This window comes from Mizuhopecten yessoensis, unplaced genomic scaffold, assembly GCF_002113885.1.
Source record: "Mizuhopecten yessoensis strain PY_sf001 unplaced genomic scaffold, ASM211388v2 scaffold9651, whole genome shotgun sequence".
NCBI classification, from domain to species: Eukaryota; Metazoa; Mollusca; class Bivalvia; order Pectinida; family Pectinidae; genus Mizuhopecten; species Mizuhopecten yessoensis.
The window spans coordinates 1390624-1415146 of record NW_018408154.1 but is presented as its reverse complement, the minus strand read 5'-3'; the positions used below and the strand labels follow the sequence as shown (position 1 = coordinate 1415146).

At 35.5% G+C, this 24523-nt stretch overlaps 1 protein-coding gene across 1 annotated transcript; it reads right to left on the bottom strand.

Moving 5' to 3' along the window:
* Positions 1-9076: 9076 nt before the first annotated feature.
* LOC110458570 (putative L-aspartate dehydrogenase) lies at positions 9077-22122 on the bottom strand. The gene is made up of 8 exons (XM_021510329.1): positions 22007-22122; positions 19252-19387; positions 18947-19031; positions 18590-18733; positions 17962-18067; positions 13008-13128; positions 10172-10329; positions 9077-9500 (listed from the first exon to the last, which is right to left on the bottom strand). Exons 1-8 carry the CDS (start codon positions 22038-22040, stop codon positions 9463-9465), a joined length of 822 nt encoding a protein of 273 aa, XP_021366004.1. The 5' UTR covers positions 22041-22122; the 3' UTR covers positions 9077-9462.
* Between the last annotated feature and the right edge of the window lie 2401 nt (positions 22123-24523).

The following is a 24523-nucleotide window of genomic DNA, read 5'->3' as shown; positions in this document are numbered from 1 at the left end:
CCAACAGATTGACACATCACTTAATTATAAATGGTCGTAAATAATGTGTTTTATATCAGATATCCCAGTCCAACAGATTGACACATTACTTAGTTATAAATGGTCGTAAATAATGTGTTTTATATCAAAGATATCCAAGTCCAACAGATTGACACATAACTTACTTATCAATGGTCGTAAATAATGTGTTTTATATCAAAGATATCCAAGTCCAACAGATTGACACATAACTTACTTATCAATGGTCGTAAATAATGTGTTTTATATCAAAGATATCCAAGTCCAACAGATTGACACATAACTTACTTATCAATGGTCGTAAATAATGTGTTTTATATCAAAGATATCCAAGTCCAACAGATTGACACATAACTTACTTATCAATGGTCGTAAATAATGTGTTTTATATCAAAGATATCCAAGTCCAACAGATTGACACATAACTTACTTATCAATGGTCGTAAATAATGTGTTTTATATCAAAGATATCCAAGTCCAACAGATTGACACATAACTTACTTATCAATGGTCGTAAATAATGTGTTTTATATCAAAGATATCCCAGTCCAGCAGATTGACACATAACTTAGTTATAAATGGTCGTAAATAATGTGTTTTATATAAGATATCCCAGTCCAACAGATTGACACATTACTTAGTTATAAATGGTCGTAAATAATGTGTTTTATATCAGATATCCCAGTCCAACAGATTGACACATTACTTAGTTATAAATGGTCGTAAATAATGTGTTTTATAGCAAAGATATCCCAGCCCAACAGATTGACTCATAACTAAATTATTAATGATCGTAAATAAAGTGTTTTATATCAAAGATATCCCAGTCCAACAGATTGACACATAACTTAGTTATACATGGTCGTAAATAATGTGTTTTATATCAAAGATATCCAAGTCCAACAGATTGACACATAACTTACTTATCAATGGTCGTAAATAATGTGTTTTATATCAAAGATATCCCAGTTCAACAGATTGACACATAACTAAATTATAAACGGTCGTAAATAATGTGTTTTATATCAAAGATATCCCAGCCCAACAGATTGACTCATAACTAAGTTATAAATGGGCGTAAACAATGTGTTTTATATCAAAGATATCCCAGCCCAACAGATTGACTCATAACTAAGTTATAAATGGGCGTAAACAATGTGTTTTATATCAAAGATATCCCAGAGATATCCCAGTCCAGCAGATTGACACATAACTTAGTTATAAATGGTCGTAAATAATGTGTTTTATAGCAAAGATATCCCAGCCCAACAGATTGACTCATAACTAAGTTATAAATGGGCGTAAACAATGTGTTTTATATCAAAGATATCCCAGCCCAACAGATTGACACATTACTTAGTTATAAATGGTCGTAAATAATGTGTTTTATAGCAAAGATATCCCAGCCCAACAGATTGACTCATAACTAAGTTATAAATGGGCGTAAACAATGTGTTTTATATCAAAGATATCCCAGCCCAACAGATTGACTCATAACTAAATTATAATTGGTCGTAAATGATGTGTTTTATATCAAAGATATCCCAGTCCAACAGATTGACTCATAACTAAATTATAAATGATCGTAAATAATGTGTTTTATATCAAAGATATCCCAGTTCAACAGATTGACACATAACTAAATTATAAACGGTCGTAAATAATGTGTTTTATATCAAAGATATCCCAGTCCAACAGATTGACACATAACTTAGTTATAAATGGTCGTAAATAATGTGTTTTATATCAAAGATATCCCAGCCCAGCAGATTGACACATAACTTACTTATAAATGATCGTAAATAATATGTTTTATATCAAAGATATCCCAGCCCAACAGATTGACTCATAACTAAGTTATAAATGGGGGTAAACAATGTGTTTTATATCAAAGATATCCCAGCCCAACAGATTGACACATAACTAAGTTATAAATGGTCGTAATAATATGTTTTATATCACAGATATCCTAGTCCAACAGATTGACACATAATTAAATTATAAATGGTCGTCAATAATGTTTTATATCAAAGATATCCTAAGCGTTCAGATTGACACATAACTTACTTATAAATGATCGTAAATAATATGTTTGATATCAAAGATATCCCAGTCCAACAGATTCACACATAGCTAAGTTATAAATAGTCTTAAATAATATGTTTCATATCAAAGATATCCTAGTCCAACAGATTCACACAAAACTAAGTTATAAATGGTCGTAAATAATCCCAGTCCAGCAGATTGACACATGAGTTAGTTATTTATGAAAGATATGTAAGCTTTTTACATTTTAACGGTTTACATTGGGAAAATATTTCTTTTTCGCTAAAATTTGAATATTTTATCCGAGGGTTTTATAAGAGCTTTTGCTGTTTTACATTTATTTTGGAAAATTTCAGACAGGAATAGTCATTCTTTCCACCTTCGATACTACTGAGAGTTCTAAATGGACGGGACCATTTTGTAGTGTTTATGTTAACTATTTTCCGTCAACAACACGTTAATGGATGTTTTAGTTTTAACCAGCCTATAAATAGTATATCAATCATATTATAATGCATTTAAGAAACATTCATCCTGTATTGAAATTTAACAGCATGCTAACAGAACTTTCAATCTATATCGTTTTTAATTTAATGAATACTTGTTAGTCTGCCGATTTTGGTGTTAGTTGCATTAGGATTCTTGCTTTAGCTTATTACGTAAAAATTATGTATCAGTACCAGAGTAAAGTCAGATGAAACATATAACGTGTTGTTACTGGCTAAAGTACGTATCTATAGATTGATAGATGTCATTAGTATAATCATTGGTGTCTGAATGTAAACCACTGTTACTAAGCATAGCCACTAAGCCACTTAGCAGCATACCAAAACAACAAAAGACGTTTAAATAGGTAGATATGAACGTAACAGAACACAAAACACATCTGAATATTGATTCTGTAAAAACGTTATTTATTACCGTAAACATAACAATTCTGATGAAAATAAAACATTCTTTTCTAAAAAGTATTTTTCTTATAAATGCAATATATTTCAAATATCTGCAACATTAATTATAATGGAGTATCAAAACAAAGCTTAAACTTGATCAATTTACATAAGGCATGGTCAAATCAGCAACTCTTTTATATTATACATACCTGGAGGTAATATGAAGGGTTACGACATATTCTTAAACGTACAGATAAAATTTGCTACATTGTTTTATATATTCATCTGGTTAAAATGGGTCAAAGGTCAAGGCAAAAATATAATAAGGTAAAATCAACGCTCAGAAAATGTCTTTATACCTAAATAAAAAACAATCAATATCACTTGTCCCGAAGGCAGCCACGCTGTTTTTCAGATTTGATCCAAAACCAAACTTGAGTAATTATTACTATAGGAATGTGTGCAGAAAGTTTGAAAAACAAAACATTCACTTAAGGTTATCAAACGGAAACAATTTGTGTGGTCGGCAGAAGGATTCTGCAATATATGCACGATCGTCAGTTGGTAAAATTGGTATAGTGAAAAGATGAGTTAGTAAATATTTCTATCGGAGGACATGGCAGCCATTTTGGATTCCAAATCAACCCAAAAAAATATCAGCAACTGTTCAAGATCATAAATGCATTATTTATATTAAGTTATAATGCCATCGGCCTTATGGAAATTGAAATGTCTAAAAAGTCTGGCCATTCGCTCAGAGGTTAAGGTCAGCTGAAACAATATCTACTGGTGTTAAGGTCACCATTTGCACCATTTGTATGACTGGTTGTAGGGCATCATTTGTTCAATTTTTGGTTAACATTCTCTTATTAACACTTGCTACGTAAACAATTTTAAACCAATTTCTCCATTAAGCCCTGCTTTTACAACATTTTAAATCAGCGCTGATTTATGAATAATTTATTCAAGGTGCCTTCAGCAGTTTTTGACTAGTCGGTATTTAGGGAAAAGGTGGCTGGAGACGCCGGATGGTGAGCTATTATTAGCTCACCTGGCACGAAGTGCCAAGTGAGCTTATGCCGGGGCACGGCCGCCGTTGGCCGTCCGTCGTCCGTCCGTCCGTCCGTCCTCGTCAGTCAACTTTTCCTTTAAACAACTTCTTCTGAAGAACGGACAGGCCTAGAGTAATTATATTTAGCTGAAAGCTTCGTTGGTATGAGCCCTACAAAGTTTGAGAACGAAAATGACCTTGACCTGTTTTCAAAGTCACAGGGGTCAAATATGTCAAAAACTTCAAACGACTTCTTCTAAAGAACTAAAAGGTATAGAATCTTCATATTTGGCTGATGGCTTCCTGGGATAGAGCCCAACAAAGTTTGAGAATGAAAATNAACTTCAAACGACTTCTTCTGAAGAATTAAAAGGTATAGAATCTTCATATTTGGCTGATGGCTTCCTTGGATGGAGCCCAACAAAGTTTGAGAACGAAAATTACCTTGACCTTCTTTCAAGGTCACAGGGGTCAAATGTGTCAAACACTTCAAACGACTTCTTCTGAAGAACTGAAAGGTATATAATCTCTATATTTAGCGTGTAGCTTCTAGGAAAGAGCCGAACAAAGTTTGAGAATGAAAATGACCTTGACATTCTTTTAAGGTCACATGAGGCAGTTATGTCAAACACTTTAAACGACTTCTTCTGCAGAACTGGTAGTTATAAAATCTTAATATTTGGCAGGTTGCTTCCTGGGAAAGAGCCAAACAAAGTTTGCGAATGAAAATGACTTTGACCTACTTTCAAGGTCACAGCGTTCAAATATGTCAAACAGTTCAAACAGCTTCTTCTGAAGAATTAAAAGGCATAAAATTACAATATTTGGCTCACAGAGGTCAACAACATGTTAATGGATTTGTTCTTGAGAACTAAAAGGAATGGATTCATAAGATTTGGCTGGTAGCTTTTTGGAATAGAGCTAACCAATTTGAGAAGGAAAATGACATTGCCCTACTTACAAGATCACAGGGAAAAATATGTCAAGCAACTCCTGAAGAAGAATCAAAAAGCATAGAATCTTATAATAATATTTTGCTGGTAGTTTCAACAGATGGAGCCAACAAAGTTTGCGAGGGAAATATTTTTAGTGCAATATAATATTTAATGAGAATATTTTGCTATGACTGCTTAAATATTCAGGTGAGCGATACAGGCCCTCTTGGGCCTCTTGTTACTGTTATGTTTAGTGTAGATCATCATATCCCTGATAACATGTACATGTACAAACATCGATACTGTTATTTTCTGGAAAGGAAGTTGGCAGGAATATATACTTTGAAGAAAAGGGAATTCATTATCTACTGGGTAATAATGCAGATTAACTATCTACTGGGGATCAAAGATCTCTACTGGGAAGCAAGATGACTGAAAATATCTACCGAAAAGAACAAAAGGTGGCTAGATGATTTACTGGGGAGGAAATTGCAGGAATAGCAAGTGTAAAGGAATATGGTTGGATTATTTACCTGAAAGATGACTGGCATAAAGGAGGGTGGTTGGATTATCTACCAGAAAATAAGGTAACAGTATTATCTGGTGTAGGAATATCGCTGGATGATCTACTGGGAGGAAGGAAACAGGATTATCTGATATGAATGGAGGTGGTTGGATTTTCTACTTGGAAGGAAGATGACTTGATTATTAGCTCACCTGGTCCAAAGGTATGAAATACCCGGCGTCCGTTGTCCGCCCGTCGTCTGTCCTTCTGACAACCTTTTCTCCCTAACTACTGACTTTAATTTAAATAAATTTAGCTAGAAGCATTCACTAGGGGCTGAGGGCTTGGGCTAAAAGTTGGGTAGTTTGGCCTTATTGCTTTAAGCAACCTCTTCTCTAAAACTAAGTGAAGGATATCAATTGTTTTTGTTTGGAGCATCCTTCGTTTGTGGGAATTAAAAGTTGTACAAATGACAGTGTTTACCCTCCAAGGGGCTGCTGAGTGGTGGGGCCAAACATGGATAATTTGGCCATATTGCTCTAATCAACCCATAGCCATTTGTACCAATGATGGGCATAACTATCCAGGTGAGCGATACAGGCCATCTGAGCTTCTTGTCTCTTGTGGATTATAATGAAGAATGTGACAGGATTATCTAGTATGTGGGGAGGTGACTGGAATGATCTAGTGCAGGAAGGTGGCTGGGTTGCTGGATTATCTAGAATGAATGAATGAATGAATGAATGAATGTGACTGGATTACCTTGTCTCCACATCATATGATTTACACATTCTTTGCATAGAAAATGACATCTTAGAATATACAGTACAATTAAGAGTGTTTGAATACTGTTGTGGCATACAAAAAAAATCCTTTCCCTGCTTTTTATGAATCAATATTAATTTCGAAATATCCATAAAATACAAATAATGAAACAATATAAACAATGAAAACACATATAGAACAGTATTAATATGACCCAGATTGGTATCACAATGGTTTATGCCTTATAAGATTGTTCTTAACTTGAGCATTCAGAAATTTCTAATCTCGGTCAATTATGGCAAATGTGAAAAAATATTACATGAACAAAAATTATTCAGGGCAGAATAACAGTCTGAATACCATTGGACAATGTAACCAATTAAACTTTACATCCATAATACATATATACTGAACAAAAAAAGAAAAAAGAAAGTTTGATTTCGCCATTGACTGAGATGCCACACTTAACGCAAATTCAGAGGGGTAGAGCAATTGTGATGTTGATGGATGGTCAAAGCCAAACTGCTGACGCACGATCCAGACAGAGACCAGATCCTCCAACCACATGTCCTCCCACTTCTCAGACGTCGTAACCTAATTTTCCAGCAAGACAATGCTCGACCGCATGTTGCCAGAGTCTGTCATGATTTTCTCACAGCAAACAACGTTCCGCCTCTGGAATGGCCCCCATATAGCCCCGACATGTCTCCCATTGAGCATCTGTGGGATGAGCTGGACAGGCGTATTAGGAAACGTCAAAAAAAACAACACTAACCGCGCCCAGCTGATCGCAGCATTAACAAAAGAATGGAACAACATTCCCTTAAGGCGAATAAATGTTCTCATGAATTCAATGCATAGGAGAATCCGTGCAGGGATTCGTACAAAAGGTGCCCACACCAGGTACTGAAGTGTCATTTTGTTTTCCGCGGGTATCCCACTTTGAGTAACTACTGATGACACGAGTGACATCACACAGACTTTTCTACTACAGTATTGTAAAGAGTAGACTTGTCCCTTCATATTGATATAAAATTTTGTACAAATTTCCCAAAATATCATTGGCTATTGATTGCATAATTTAATTGTGCGTTTCTTTTTTTGTTCAGTATATATCTAAGGATAAGCAGACCAATTATAGTCGTGTTTGGTAGTCGTGTTTGGTTAAGTCTATGGAACACAATCACAATCACTGTCAGATAAACTTTAATTTAACAATACAACAACTGACAATGTCATTGACTTTACCAGTTTTTCAAAGAATCATTATCATTCAACAAAAACACATATAGAACAGTAATTACACGTTTGGCTCAGTTATACAACAACATTTTATGATGAGAACATTCTTAACTGAAAATTTCTTAAAATTTCTTAATCCATACTATTTTTTTCTTTTTTTTTATTCAATTCATTGTTCCAAATTAAGAGATGATTTGTAAACATATGATACATGTATAAAAAGCTAACTTTTACACTAAACTCATTCATCCCTGAAGTTTCATAATGAACTATTCCAACCTTTGAATTGGTAGAGTTCAAATGTGTCTTCAGGGGTGAGGTATCAGTTATAGCTAATTTTGTTAATGTTCTTAAAACAAAGATTATTTATGACACTGGCCAGATATAACACCAGGTTTACTGATGTCATTGTCATATCCAACTAGTCTCATTATATCAAAGGCAAATGGTAGGCGACTACAAACTTTAATCCACAAACAGTCCTTATATAAATAAACCACATATTGATTTTTTAAATTAAGTAATATTATGTCATAATATGTTTCCTAAAGCTCTGTCAAAATACTGTGAACATACTTATTTGAACTCACTCAAATTTTAGTGCATTATCAAATTTGAACAAATAAGCACACTGATGAATTGGCGCACCCAAAAATATGCAATAAAGAATAATTTACAGGAACTTCAATTGACTCATTCATAATTTAGCGTAAAATGTAAGGCACAAAAAGCGCTAAAATAAGACAACCACTAAAATATGTATGCTACCAGTAACCAAATATTCTTTACAAAAAAAAGTTCTGCACAGATCTGTAAGAAGAAAAGTGATTGATTGCAACATCTAGATTTTGCCATCAGTCACTTTTCTTCTTACATTTCAACCAACAATAATTATTTTATCAACAACAACCTTTGTAAACAAATATTTAAATAACTATGGTCAAATAAATATTTTATACTTAACACCGGGTATTCAACCCTTCTGTTGGCAATGTCATTACACGAAAAGGTCTTGCAATGATTAAAAGGCTAAAGTATCCCACAATCCATTAAAAAGTGTGGTTTGTATTCATAACTGATAAAAATTTGCATGTTAATATGATGGAATACTTTCATAAAGATACGAACGTCTTTTTACATCCATTTCTGAAAAATGTCCCCTGAAAATCAGCCTGTTGGCATGGAAACCTCTTTAAATGATTATACACTACCATGATGATTTAATCATCAAATGCGATGATTTTTATTAAAATATGGATATCCTGATATCTCATTATATATTGAAGGACTAGATACAACAGATCGTCAAAATATTTATTAAATGACTTAGTTTTTCATTTTGTCCAAAGGAAACATATAAATATCTAAGAAAAACAAGAATTCCACGGGAGTGGATGTGTCGCCTGATGAGCACTTTTAGTAAGAAAAGTGTTTTGGCTTGAGTTATCATGTAAACAGATATGCCAAATGCAGAAAGTTGAAACTCAACAGAACAAGCAAGACCAGCATCGCCTCATTGGTATCCATAAAAAAAATCTTGAAAATGCAAGTTTGATCGGCCCAAGGAAACTCAAGTTATCGCACGAAAACAGATTTTCTATTTATAGTAACAGTGACCTTGACCTTTGACCTTCGGACCTGAAAAGCAATCCCATGCAAGCACTTTTGGTAAGGAAGCACTGCATGAAGTTTGAATTTGATCAGCCCAAGGGAACTTAAGTTATCGCACGAAACCCTCTGTGCAGACGCCGCCGCCGCCGCCGCCGCCGACATAGCAATACCTATGTGTCACCAGCTTTTCGCAGGCGACACAAAAATCATATGCAAAAGATCACTCTGTGTAATGTTCAGCAAATAACAGACATACAATATAGATATAAGATTTATAATGCCTTATTTATATAAACATACATTTCATTACCATGGTCCATTAGTCTCACACCAATCATCAACACAGGTGTACACCCAGGACCTTTACCACGGGCACCTGTAGTCTCACACCAATCATCAACACAGGTGTACACCTGGACCTTTACCACGGGCACCTGCAACACAATGAAACAATCTACAATCAGTTTCATTTCATTTGTGCTGCATGCTAATATCATTTGTAGCACATGTAATTTATTTGTGCCGCTTTTTTTTACATTTGTCGTTATGACGTCTGGCAGTAAATCTAGTACTGCAGTAGGTAAGGTTTTTGGAGTGCTGATTACACACACAGTGACAATTAGAGAACCTTTATCAATTACAGGGTGATCAATACTTTTTAGCAAGTCACATTTAAGGATAACATTAAATACTGAGGTAAGTAAGCAATTGTTTAAAAGTTACAAAAACACTGTTCACTTCCTATCACTTTGTCTACTGCCATACACTATTGTATCATTTCAATGTTTCCACCACATAATTATATCTTCCTGGTTATTATATAAAACACCTAAATCAATTAAATATAATATGATCACCGTTCATTAAAATACTTTCCTGTTGGTAGATGTATGCAGTATTGGGGTACATGATCCTCTACAACCAATTGCTTTTAGTCCTTGTACAATTGTGTCATAATAAAGATTTGTGAGGTATTACAACAGACTCTTCTTGCAAGTTAACATGAAGATTTATGTGTAATTTTTTTCTGTAAAATGTAAGTGATCTTCTATATGACTGCGGACAGATATTAAGGGCACAAAAATTCTTATAAAAATAGTCTTACCAAGCATGCTGCTAAGGAATGAACCGTAAGTAGCACTTCCTGTGACAACACCTCTGTTTGCGGGATTCCGGCGAACAGTCTTGATGTGGAAGGCAGTGTCATTGTCCATGTTTCCTGGACCCCATAACTCAACTTCCACGATGTGCCAGTCAGTGAGGCTGAGGAAAACAGGTACAGAAATTATATATATATATATATGTGTATGTGTGTACCTTAAAAAATGAGTAAGTCTGTAAGCCTGAGGAAAAAGAGGTAGGAGAATAATAGAATCTCTCACCCCCTTAGGGGTGAGATAGGGAAATCTCATTCCAAGGGGGATGATTCTTAAGTTGCCAAACACAAGGCTTTGCCGAGTGTTTGTCAATTTAAGAATCTTCCCCCTCGAGTTGAGGTTCTCCTATCTCACCCCCTTATTCTGTTAGTCTCACCCTAGGGTTGAGATGGGGGGATGATTCTTAAGTTGCCAAACACAAGGCTTTGCCGAGTGTTTGTCAACTTAAGAATCTTCCCCCTCGAGTTGAGGTTCTCCTATCTCACCCCCTTATTCTGTTAGCCTCACCCTAAGGTTGAGACAGGGGGATTCCCCTGTTCATAACAATGCATGATGTCACATTAACAATACAATGATGTCATGTCAACAATACAATGATGTCATGTCAACAATACAATGATGTCATGTCAACAATGCATTTAGCCTTTAATGTTAACATTACAATGACACACAATGGGTGAAAAGGGTAAAAGAAAAAGAATCATTCACCCCCTTGGGGGTGAGATAGGGAAATCTCAAGTTGCCAAACCACTTGGCGAACCCTTGTGTTTGGCAACTAAAGAATCTTCCCCTCGGGTTGAGATTCCCCTATCTCGCCCCCAAGGGAGTGAGAGATTCTATTAATCCATATATGAAAGTGAACCTTTCACTTCTCGGTATGTGCCAGTCTGTATGGTGGAGGAATAAATTGTTGAGTAATTGAACCTTCAATGACATATCAATTGTTTAAGGCTGCATAATAAATAGTAAGAGTATGTGTATCTTTAGCAATATGTGTTGGTCTGTAAATGGTAGACTTATTTATTAAGCAGTAACCAACCATAGTAAAATCAAACCATTACAGAATCAAACAAGAGATCCCAGAGGGATCTTGGCGCCCACCTTTGTACCATCTTCATTAGTTCTTTGACAGTTCGATCTTTTCTCTTCTTTCCTCTAATCTGTTTGATCGAGTCATGTTTACAGTAAATGCACCTTGAGGTAACTTTTGATCTAAACTTAATACTGATGTGTATGAAAGCCAACCTTCAAAGTGAGTTTGTCATTTCACATATTTACTAGTACAGTACTTAATGTGAAAGAAATAGAATCGATCATTGCAATATGAGAAAGATCTGTTTAGTTCTTCTTTTAATCCATTTTGTTTTTATGATCAGTCTCAAAATATAACATACACAACGAGGGATCAAGGGGAACCTACATTTAAAATTTGAGAAAGATCCCTCCCGTACTTCCCGAGAAATAGCGATAACAAACTTTCACTTTCAAAATCCAAGATGGCTGCCAGTCGGCCATGTTGTTTATCTGATCAGTCTCAAAACTTGCCCTGCACAGCTAAGGACTAAGGGAAACCAACATATAAAATTTGAGAAAGATCCATCTGATACTTCCCGAGAAATAGCGATAACAAACTTTCACTTTCAAAATCCAAGATGGCTGCCAGTCGGCCATGTTGTTTATCTGATCAGTCTCAAAACTTGCCCTGCACAGCTAAGGACTAAGGGAAACCAACATATAAAATTTGAGAAAGATCCATCTGATACTTCCCGAGAAATAGCGATAACAAACTTTCACTATCAAAATCCAAGATGGCTGCCAGTCGGCCATGTTGTTTATCTGATCAGTCTCAAAAGTTGCCCTGCACAGCTCAGGACCAAGGGAAACCAACATATAAAATTTGAGAAAGATTCCTCCAGTACTTCTTGAGAAATAGCGATAACAAACTTTCAATATCAAAATCCAAGATGGCTGCCTGTCGGCCCTGTTGTTTATCCGATTAGTCTCAAAAAATGCTCTGCACAGCTTAGGACCAAGGGGAACCTACATATTAAATTTGAGAAGATCCCTCTGGTCCTTCTTGTGAAATAGCGATAACAAACTTTCACTTTCAAAATCCAAGATGTCTGCCTGTCGGCCATGTTGTTTATCTGATCAGTCTCAAAACTTGCCCTGCACAGCTAAGGACTAAGGGAAACCAACATATAAAATTTGAGAAAGATCCATCTGATACTTCCCGAGAAATAGCGATAACAAACTTTCACTATCAAAATCCAAGATGGCTGCCAGTCGGCCATGTTGTTTATCTGATCAGTCTCAAAAAATGCCCTGCACAGCTAAGGACCAGGGGGAACCTACATATAAAATTTGGGAAAGATCCCTCCAGTACTTCTTGAGAAATAGCGATAACAAACTTTCACTATGAAAATCCAAGATGGCTGCCTGTCTGCCATGTTGTTTATCTGATCAGTCTATAAAATTGCCCTGTACAGCTAAGGACCAAGGGGAGCCTGCATATAAAATTTGAGAAAGATCCTTCTGGTACTTCTTGAGAAATAGCGATAACAAGAATTGTTTACGGACCGACGACAGACGACGGACCACGGATGGACCACGGACCACGGATGCAGGGTGATTTGAATAGCCCACCATCAGATGATGGTGGGCTAAAAAGATCTCAAGTACTAGTGTCAGTTACATTTACATCTGAGTCATTAACAGAATCTCTTGTTTGAAAACCTTCATTATACTGTCTATATATATGTAGGGGTACATGTGATGACGTACCTCGGATCTGCGACCAAGCGCCCGGTGACTTTGTCAAACCCCAAATTATGTGCTGCTGCTGCTGCCGCTGCCATTGTGTTGACATTATTAGGAGCAAGGGGACATAACCCTCTCACACTACCTACAACAAATTGGACATTCTCTTGAGCAACAGATAAAGGAAAGCATTAAAAGTTACATTTACATCTCCTCCACCAGCCCTTTTAATATAAATACTTTGGGAAGAAATTGCATTCATAAAGCTATGATGCTGTGAAATCAATGTCATTTTGATGCATCACCTCAACCTTACCCAAGAAATAAACATTAAGGTGACATAAGGCTGTTCCAGGTATATCATGTGTACTACACTAGTGACACTTCAATAACAACATCAGGTGATAAATGTATTCAATTAATAATTTATATCTAAGCATTGAACAGCATTTTATAATGTTCATGTTGGTATGAACACAAGTTGGAAATATACATATTTACCAGGAAGCCCTTGTTTGCTTCATTCATGCAGAATGGACATTTTTTTATTTTTTATTTAAGTCATTGCTTATATGGTAAGTCAACTTTCCAATCTTAACATACTGGCCAATGGTCTGTCAGTACTAAAAAGGAAGAGTTATTTCCCCTGTCCACTATCTTTACACATAGTGAACGATACTCTGTAAATGTAAGGAAGAGTTATTTCCCCTGTCCATTATCTTTACACATGGTGAACGGTACTCTGTAAATGTCAGGAAGAGTTATTTCCCCTGTCCACTATCTTTACACATAGTGAACGGTACTCTGTAAATGTCAGGAAGAGTTATTTCCCCTGTCCACTATCTTTACACATAGTGAACGGTACTCTGTAAATGTCAGGAAGAGTTATTTCCCCTGTCCACTATCTTTACACATAGTGAACGGTACTCTGTAAATGTCAGGAAGAGTTATTTCCCCTGTCCACTATCTTTACACATAGTGAACGGTACTCTGTAAATGTCAGGAAGAGTTATTTCCCCTGTCCACTATCTTTACACATAGTGAACGGTACTCTGTAAATGTCAGGAAGAGTTATTTCCCCTGTCCACTATCTTTACACATAGTGAACGGTACTCTGTAAATGTCAGGAAGAGTTATTTCCCCTGTCCACTATCTTTACACATAGTGAACGGTACTCTGTAAATGTCAGGAAGAGTTATTTCCCCTGTCCACTATCTTTACACATAGTGAACGGTACTCTGTAAATGTCAGGAAGAGTTATTTCCCCTGTCCACTATCTTTACACATAGTGAACGGTACTCTGTAAATGTCAGGAAGAGTTATTTCCCCTGTCCACTATCTTTACACATAGTGAACGGTACTCTGTAAATGTCAGGAAGAGTTATTTCCCCTGTCCACTATCTTTACACATAGTGAACGGTACTCTGTAAATGTCAGGAAGAGTTATTTCCCCTGTCCACTATCTTTACACATAGTGAACGGTACTCTGTAAATGTCAGGAAGAGTTATTTCCCCTGTCCAATATCTTTACACAAAGTGAACAGTACTCTGTAAATGTCAGGAAGAGTTATTTCCCCTGTCCATTATCTTTACACATAGTGAACGGTACTCTGTAAATGTAAGGAAGAGTTATTTCCCCTGTCCATTATCTTTACACATGGTGAACGGTACTCTGTAAATGTCAGGAAGAGTTATTTCCCCTATCCACTATCTTTACACATAGTGAACGGTACTCTGTAAATGTCAGGAAGAGCTATTTCCCCTGTCCACTATCTTTACACATAGTGAAAGGTACTCTGTAAATGTCAGGAAGAGTTATTTCCCCTGTCCATTATCTTTACACATAGTGAACGGTACTCTGTAAATGTCAGGAAGAGCTATTTCCCCTGTCCACTATCTTTACACATAGTGAACGGTTCTCTGTAAATGTCAGGAAGAGTTATTTCCCCTGTCCAATATCTTTACACATAGTGAACGGTACTCTGTAAATGTAAGGAAGAGTTATTTCCCCTGTCCACTATCTTTACACAAAGTGAACAATACTCTGTAAATGTCAGGAAGAGTTATTTCCCCTGTCCCCTATCTTTACACATAGTGAACGGTACTCTGTAAATGTAAGGAAGAGTTATTTCCCCTGTCCATTATCTTTACACATAGTGAACGGTACTCTGTAAATGTCAGGAAGAGCTATTTCCCCTGTCCACTATCTTTACACATAGTGAACGATACTCTGTAAATGTAAGGAAGAGTTATTTCCCCTGTCCACTATCTTTACACATAGTGAACGGTACTCTGTAAATGTAAGGAAGAGTTATTTCCCCTGTCCACTATCTTTACACAAAGTGAACAATACTCTGTAAATGTCAGGAAGAGTTATTTCCCCTATCCACTATCTTTACACATAGTGAACGGTACTCTGTAAATGTAAGGAAGAGTTATTTCCCCTGTCCATTATCTTTACACATAGTGAACGGTACTCTGTAAATGTCAGGAAGAGTTCTTTCCCCTGTCCACTATCTTTACACATAGTGAAAGGTACTCTGTAAATGTCAGGAAGAGTTATTTCCCCTGTCCATTATCTTTACACATGGTGAACGGTACTCTGTAAATGTCAGGAAGAGTTATTTCCCCTGTCCAATATCTTTACACATAGTGAACGGTACTCTGTAAATGTAAGGAAGAGTTATTTCCCCTGTCCATTATCTTTACACATGGTGAACGGTACTCTGTAAATGTCAGGAAGAGTTATTTCCCCTATCCACTATCTTTACACATAGTGAACGGTACTCTGTAAATGTAAGGAAGAGTTATTTCCCCTGTCCATTATCTTTACACATAGTGAACGGTACTCTGTAAATGTCAGGAAGAGCTATTTCCCCTGTCCACTATCTTTACACATAGTGAAAGGTACTCTGTAAATGTCAGGAAGAGTTATTTCCCCTATCCACTATCTTTACACATAGTGAACGGTACTCTGTAAATGTCAGGAAGAGTTATTTCCCCTGTCCCCTATCTTTACACATAGTGAACGGTACTCTGTAAATGTCAGGAAGAGCTATTTCCCCTGTCCACTATCTTTACACATAGTGAACGGTACTCTGTAAATGTCATTGAGATGGTAGGCCAATAAAGCCACTCTTGAATTATTGGTTGGACTAGAGTTTTCCATTTTATCAAATTTAGACAGACTTAGTGATTTGATGTTGTTTTCTGGCAAGCCTAGGCAAAGACTTTTAAGGCCTGCATTAACATTTGCAGGTCCATCTGGCTTCATATATGAAATATCACCTTTAAAAACAGATATTTTGGTTTGTTTGCATTTATAACCGACTCCTGGTCTCTATTCATGACCTACTCTTGTATGACCCTTCTTAATTTGTTTCAACCTTTGGTTGCATTCCCCTGCAATGAAAGTAGTCATTTCAAAGCAATCACTTGTCCATCTGTGATGCTAATTTCTTTTCTGATTTTCTGATTTTTTTTCTGTGAACATTGCATATCTTTCAAAATTTACCTCACTATAACAACACTTTTCATATAAAAATCATTGTCACTTAATTCATTAAATTTTGGTTTCATTGTTTGAATTCACAGGAACACACAGTTAGCAAACACACCTAAAACAATGGATCTATCAATGCATTATAGATAATTTCCTTTCTCAAAAATGTTACATAATATCTCTAATCAATCAATTTATGTTACACATGAATTGTCCTGCAAATTTTAAGCCCACTTATTATATATACAAGAGGCCAAAGGGCCTTAGCGGTCACCTGAGTTATATCATAGGTACTGGTAGCTTTATTTTATTGTTTAGATTTGATGTGGAAATCAGCATGTAAACTAAGTGAAATACAATACTTGTCATGTCATCAAAGGATAAGAATTTGAAAATATTGGTAAATGTTCCCTTTGGGGCCCCGCCCTAGCCCATGGAGATGGGGCAGGAATCCCAATTTTACAAAGGAATACTCTCATTCACCAAAGATGATTCTGACTAAGTTTGAGAAATTTTCTGCTGAAAATGGATAAAATATATACCCAAAAGTGTTATTTCCCTAAATAAACTATAGTAAACTTTACCCCCATCCCAAGGGAGACAGATAGCTAGGGGGTTCTGAAATTTACAATTTAAATAAAGCCCCTGTTGATTTTCTTTCCATGCAGAGAAAATGAGTGTAGTACCTCTGAGTCTGGAGAAGAAGTTTTTTGAAATATTGGTTAGTTTTCCCTTTGGGGCCCCGCCCTGGCCCCAGGGGTTGGGGTAGGAATCTCAATTTTACAATTTGAAACCATCTTCCTCCAAGAATAATTCTCACTAAGTAAAAGTAATTTCCTACAGAAAGTTGTCAAAATATATCCAAAAGTGTTATTTCATCGATATAAACTATAGTAAACTTTACCCCCTCCCCAAGGGAGAACGAATAGCTGGGGGACCTGTAATTTACAATTTAAGTAAAGCCCCTGATGATCTTTCTTTCCATGCAGAGAAAATGAGTGTAGTATCTCTGAGACTGAAGAAGAAGATTTTTGAAATATTGGTTAATTTTCCCTTTGGGGCTCCGCCCTGGCCCCAGGGGTTAGGGTAGGAATCCCAATTTTACAATTTGAAACCATCTTCCTCCAAGGATAATTCTCACCAAGTAAAAATAATTTCCTACAGAAAGTTGTCAAAATATACCCAAAAGTGTTATTTCCCTATATAAACTATAGTAAACTTTACCTGGCCCCAGGGGTTGGGGTAGGAATCCCAATTTTACAATTTTGTAGCCTCATCTACCAAGGATGATTCTGACCAAGTTTGAAAACAATCCATCCACTGGTTCTTGAGAAGAAGTTGAAAATGTTAAAAGTTTACGCACGACGGACCATGACGGACGAAAAGCGATTAGAATAGGTCACTTGAGCAAAGCTCAGGAGATCTAATAATGAGCCTACAAACAATACAACACAAATCTATAAAGTAAGCCAGTACCTTCATACAAGACAACAGGTTTGTCCGCAACTTTTTCATTCTTTGTCTTTAAATCCCCGTTCAGTTTGAAGCAGCTCGGATGTTTTGTCATTGTAACACTCAGTGCCTGCAACATTTCAAATTACACACCTTTATATCCACCATGCAGTAACCTTTTCCTGTCTACTAGACAAACAAGTCTACATTCTGGTTGTGCTTGACCCAGGTTTCGGACAGCTGGTGAGAGAGGATCAGCAACAATGATTTAATGTTACGTATACACTTCAAGCACAAAGTGAATGCTAAATGCAATGCCGTTTGTCAAAAAGCAGCAACAAATTGAATATGTCATTCCTATGTGATGTCGACAGATCTAGAGAAAATCTTTACACTCAGGATAAAATATTTGAGAATCCAGACCTTGGCAAAGCCTTATGCTTGAGAAACAAATAGCTTACCCTAAGATTTCCCTGTCAAATCAACAAGCTGATAGATCTATTACATTATCTTAATCCACAAAATTAAAACCAAAAGCAGTCATTATCTGAATTGTTCAGACCAGCAATAGCATATTTGTGTATATAACACGACAAACGTAACAAAAAATACTTCCTTTCCACACTTTAATGAATTATGGATTTAAAACTACCTGTAATGTTCCGCGGTCAGCCATTTTTTTTATGTCCTCTCCACCCCAAAATGCTCCTGTCGGAATATACAGACCATGAGATCCTGCCGAACTCCTTAAATCAGTGTCCAGGGCAGCATCACTCAGGGCAGTTGGGGAGCCGATCTATCCATGATTAAATTTGATCAACATTTATAAGTCATTGATTTTAAAACAAAATTTTAAGACAGAAATATGTATTACATTCTATGAAATTAGCATAATCTATTGAGAGAACAAGACGGATTTAATAAATAGCTACTGGGTTGTAATTGTATTTATAACAGATAGCGAAATGAAACACATACATATATTCTATTTTTGTAAGGAAGTTGTTACCATGTAATCTGCCATAGCAAGGAACTTGGCTCCCCATTGCTTAGTAATGAGTGGGTGGGCTACTTCTACAATCAAATCTGCTTTCCTGAAAAGATTAAACAAATATTAAAAAACAAAAATAACCAGTTATTTATTTTAAATACTTCATTGTTAATCATACGGTATTGATTCACAATCTTTAAAAAAGTAGCCAGCAAAACCTGACAGTGAATGACTGAGCTAGGAATTTTAATATTAACACAGAGCTTCAATTTTGTTTTCAATATCCTTTCCTTGTCAAAAGATCCTACTGTAGTTACAGTTACCTGGAAGGAAAATCTGCGAGATTTTCCAGAACAGCTTCCTTATTTTGAAGGCCATCTAAAGCTGACACAGTTCTATTCCATACAAAAGCTAATTCAAGAGAAGCATGCTCCTCAATCTGCTGTACCAGATATTGCCCTGAAGAAAATGGATTCAACATAAATGTTATTATGCGATATTCACCACAGCTATATATCAAGAAATAAGAACTAATGATGCAAAGACTAAGGCAGGTCAAAGGTCAACTGTCAATGTAACTACATTATTTGTAGCGTAAGTTTGTTTTTTTTTAAATATTAATTAATCTGTTTACATTTAATAGAATATATACAACCAGAAGTGCAGCTGAGATATTCAGCAAAAAATACTGGTATAGTACAATCTTGACAGTTGTATAACAATATGTACAGGTGTTGTACATTCTGTTAACCAATATATATACAGGTGTTGTACATTCTTTTAACCAATATATATACAGGTGTTGTACGATCTTCTCACCAATATATATACAGGTGTTGTACATTCTGTTAACCAATATATACAGGTGTTGTACAATCTGTTAACCAATATATATAGAGGTGTTGTACATTCTGTTAACCAATATATACAGGTGTTGTACATTCTGTTAACCAATATATATACAGGTGTTGTACATTCTTTTAACCAATATATATACAGGTGTTGTACAATCTTCTCACCAATATATACAGATGTTGTACGATCTTCTCACCAATATATATACAGGTATTGTACATTCTGTTAACCAATATATACAGGTGTTGTACAATCTGTTAACCAATATATACAGGTGTGGTATAATCTGTTAACCAATATGTACAGGTGTTGTACATTGTGTTAACCAATATATACAGGTGTTGTATAATCTGTTAACCAATATATACAGGTGTTGTACATTCTGTTAAGCAATATATACAGGTGTTGTACAGTCTGTTCACCAATATATATACAGGTGTTGTACAGTCTGTTCACCAATATATACAGGTGTTGTACAATCTGTTCACCAATATATACAGGTGTTGTACAATCTGTTCACCAATATATACAGGTGTTGTACATTCTTTTCACCAATATATACAGGTGTTGTACATTCTTTTCACCAATATAAAAAGGTGTTGTACAATCTGTTCACCAATATATACAGGTGTTGTACATTCTGTTAACCAATATATACAGGTGTTGCACAGTCTGTTAACCAATATATACAGGTGTTGTATAATCTTTTCACCAATATATACAGGTGTTGTACAGTCTGTTCGCCAATATATATACAGGTGTTGAACAGTCTGTTCACCAATATATACGGGTGTTGTACATTCTGTTAACCATTATATATAGGTGTTGTACATTCTGTTCACCAATATAAACAGGTGTTGTACATTCTTTTCACCAATATATATCCAGGTGTTGTACAATCTGTTAACCAATATATACAGGTGTTGTACAGTCTGTTAACCAATATATACAGGTGTTGTACATTCTGTTCACCAATATATACAGGTGTTGTACCGTCTGTTAACCAATATATACAGGTGTTGTACGGTCTGTTAACCAATATATACAGGTGTTGCACAGTCTGTTAACCAATTTATACAGGTGTTGTATAATCTTTTCACCAATATATACAGGTGTTGTACAGTCTGTTCGCCAATATATATACAGGTGTTGAAAAGTCTGTTCACCAATATATACGGGTGTTGTACATTCTGTTAACCATTATATACAGGTGTTGTACATTCTGTTCACCAATATAAACATGTGTTGTACAATTTGTTTACCAATATATACTGGTGTTGTACATTCTTTTCACCGATATATATACAGGTGTTGTACAATCTGTTAACCAATATATACAGGTGTTGTACATTCCGGTAACCAATATATACAGGTGTTGTACATTCTTTTCACCAATATATACAGGTGTTGTACAATCTTTTCACCAATATATTCAGGTGTTCTACATTCTTTTCACCAATATATACAGGTGTTGTACAGTCTGTTAACCAATATATACAGGTGGTGTACATTCTGTTCACCAATATATACAGGTGTTGTACAGTATGTTAACCAATATATACAGGTGTTGTACATTCCGGTAACCAATATATTTAACCAATATATATACAGGTGTTGTACAATCTTTGCACCAATATATTCAGGTGTTCTACATTCTTTTCAACAATATATACAGGTGTTGTACAGGTTGTACATTCTGTTAACCAATATATACAGGTGTTGTATTCTGTTAACCAATATATATACAGGTGTTGTACAATCTTTGCACCAATATATTCAGGTGTTCTACATTCTTTTCACCAATATATACAGGCGTTGTACAGTATGTTAACCAATATATACAGATGTTGTACAGTCTGTTAACCAATATATACAGGTGTTGTACAGTCTGTTAACCAATATATACAGATGGTGTACATTCTGTTCACCAATATATACAGGTGTTGTACAGTATGTTAACCAATATATACAGGTGTTGTACGGTCTGTTAACCAATATATACAGGTGTTGTACAGTCTGTTAACCAATATATACAGATGTACAATCTGCAAAGTGTTTGCCAGTATTTATACAGGTATATAGCGATGTGATTGGAAATTGTTAAAATGATTTCCCTTTAGCTCATCAGTAGTGCATCGGGCTGGAGAGCCAACTGTCGTGGGTTCGAACGTATTCATAACACGTCTTTAGTTCGTGACAATAAGTTAAAGTTATATTTCTTACCTAAATTTCCATACCCCACCACTCCTACGCGCATTTCTTCTGCAGAAAATGTTATTTTAATAAAGGGTAACTTTTTGGTTTTGTAAAGTGCTTTTTCAGTCCAATCCCGGAAGAAGCTTGTTGGTTCCTAATGGAAAGAAACGAAAATATTATTTTCCGGATCAATCCATGGCCCCTTTTGCGTATCCGGGATCCGCCGGTGCAACCGGTTTGCCTGTTTTTTAATGTAACATTTTTGGGTATATACAGGCGATGGTAAATTTTAACGGGCTAGTAAATCTTCACATTTGTTTTTATGATGATCATATATTTGTCGCAAAATGCAAAAGTCAGAGGACATTAGTTAATAGTTGATAGAATAAGGACTGATATAATATTGTGAGTTTGCCTTATTTGTTTAAGTGTTTGCCTTTTTTTAGGACTTTAAGTTGTTGATGCGGCCCTTGTTTGTCACACGTCTTTTCAAAACTTATAACTTAGAAACACACGCTCACGGTTATTAATAAACTGTTTAGCAAAGAATAAGAAAGCAATCAAAACACTTCAAGGTATTACTGAGAAACGTACATTCTTTTCAACGCCCAAAATACAAAGGGGCTCGAAGCTCACTTCGGGACGGAAAGAAGTTTTTTAATTAATCATGCATTTTTAACCAAACAATTTTAAAAACAATAATAATAACGCACAGGTTTTTTTTATCACCACGACCACAATATATTATAACCAGAGACATATTAGATATAGTATGTATTTCTCTGTTTATGGTCAGCCACTGGTCAACAATGATACGGTCTAGTTACTGTCATATAATGGTCATACTCTGTCTAGTTACAGTGGGTAACTTTGCTCTTCTTTAGGAAAATATTGATAGTAAAGAACTCCTTGGTAAAATAAAACAAAAATCAAACAATGCATTCGTTTTATTAGTACCGGTACAGCAAGGCATACAACAATATATCTGAAAATAAATAACACAAAACGTTAATTAATGTAACCAGGGACGTATAATGAAGCCCCGGATGTAACAAAATATTTTTATTTTAAGTTTGTCTAATGATAAAGCAGTATATATTGAGAATGTTTTGATAGTGCTATACATGTACATGATTTTGACTGATTCGAAGGATAAAATATGTACATACATGTAACTGGTTTTTTTTAATCGGTCACGTCTTTTGGACCGCTATCTTTGGACTAAGGATAGGGTACACGATAGGGAATTTTAAGTTAATGTATTTATTTTGTAATTATTTTTTCTTGTCGAAAATGTTGCCGGTAAGCAACATGCATGCAGTAGACGTCTCAGTCAAAAAGGTAAATTATGTATGACTAACCAGAGACGTATAAAGATCTGCGCGAGTTGCCAATCTCTGTGTTATATAAATCTCTGGACTAACAACAGACTTCATCTTCATCTGTTAGACTTCCTCCGTCGACACCGACGATTACGGAAGTAGGGTCAGTGTGCTATTGTGCGTTAATTATGTACAGTGATTTTTTTTTGATTTTTTTTTTTTTTTTTGTTATTTGCTATAGGATAAAAACAGGTTAAAAGCAGTGAGTGAGTTAGTTATGTTGTAGTTTTTGTATATGTTCGATTATGTTGTATGTGGTGCATGTTCTGAATTCTGCTGGTGTATTTGATTGAATTATTGTTGTGGGAAGGAGGTTCCATTGTAATATGGTGTATGGAAAGAATGAGTGTCTGTATGTGTCTTTGGATGTGTAGATATGTCTGTAACTACGGTCGTGTCCTTGACGTGTTCTGGTGTCTGCCGGGATGAGATTGTTAGTGTGTATTGCTACTTGTTGGTTTATTATTTTGTAGAGAAGAATAATGCGTGTTCTTGTTCTGCGTGTGTGTAGTGTTGGCCATTGCAAGTTATGTATCATGTCTGTGACGGAGCTTGTGTTATGGTATTTGTTTAGGACATACCGTGCTGCTCTTCGTTGTACTTTTTCAAATTGGTTTATGTTATTTGTATAATGTGGGTCCCAAACTGAAGAGCAGTATTCGAGTTTTGGTCTTACAATGGCCTTGCATGCATGCTCTTTTATGTGTGTTGAATTTATGAAAATAACATAAACAGAAGAAAACAAGTTTCTTCAGAATTGGATATATAAAAATAGTATTTATTGGTCAGTAATTTTTCCCCCAACAAATTAGAATTAAATATTCCTAATGTTTTGAGATATATTTTTTCTAACCTGGGTTAATAAGGACATCCCTGTGGAATTTCTTCTTGTTTTAATTACTATTATTTTTTGCCTTTAATGTGATTTATTTACTTTTAAATATTGATAGCTTTGTCTGGACCGTATGTCACGTGTAAACCATCCTAAAATCCTTTCAAATATCAAAAAACCTTCAATTTTGACTCTAACAAAGTAATTAGAGGCTTCAGAATAGCACAAATGATTCAATACTATGATATATGCTGTATAATTTATGTTTTAAATGTCTCACGATTTCAGAGAAAAAATCCCACTATTTTTGACCAAATCTCACTGATCTCA

Excerpts from the sequence above, each read along its gene's own strand:
- LOC110458570 (XM_021510329.1), bottom strand. The coding sequence starts at position 22,040 with ATGCGCGTAGGAGTGGTGGGGTATGGAAATTTAG. Across the intron at positions 18,734-18,946 it reads TTGCTATGGCAGATTACATG|ATCGGCTCCCCAACTGCCCT; the intron begins GTAACAACTTCC and ends AATCATGGATAG. Across the intron at positions 18,068-18,589 it reads CTGACCGCGGAACATTACAG|GCACTGAGTGTTACAATGAC; the intron begins GTAGTTTTAAAT and ends GAAATGTTGCAG.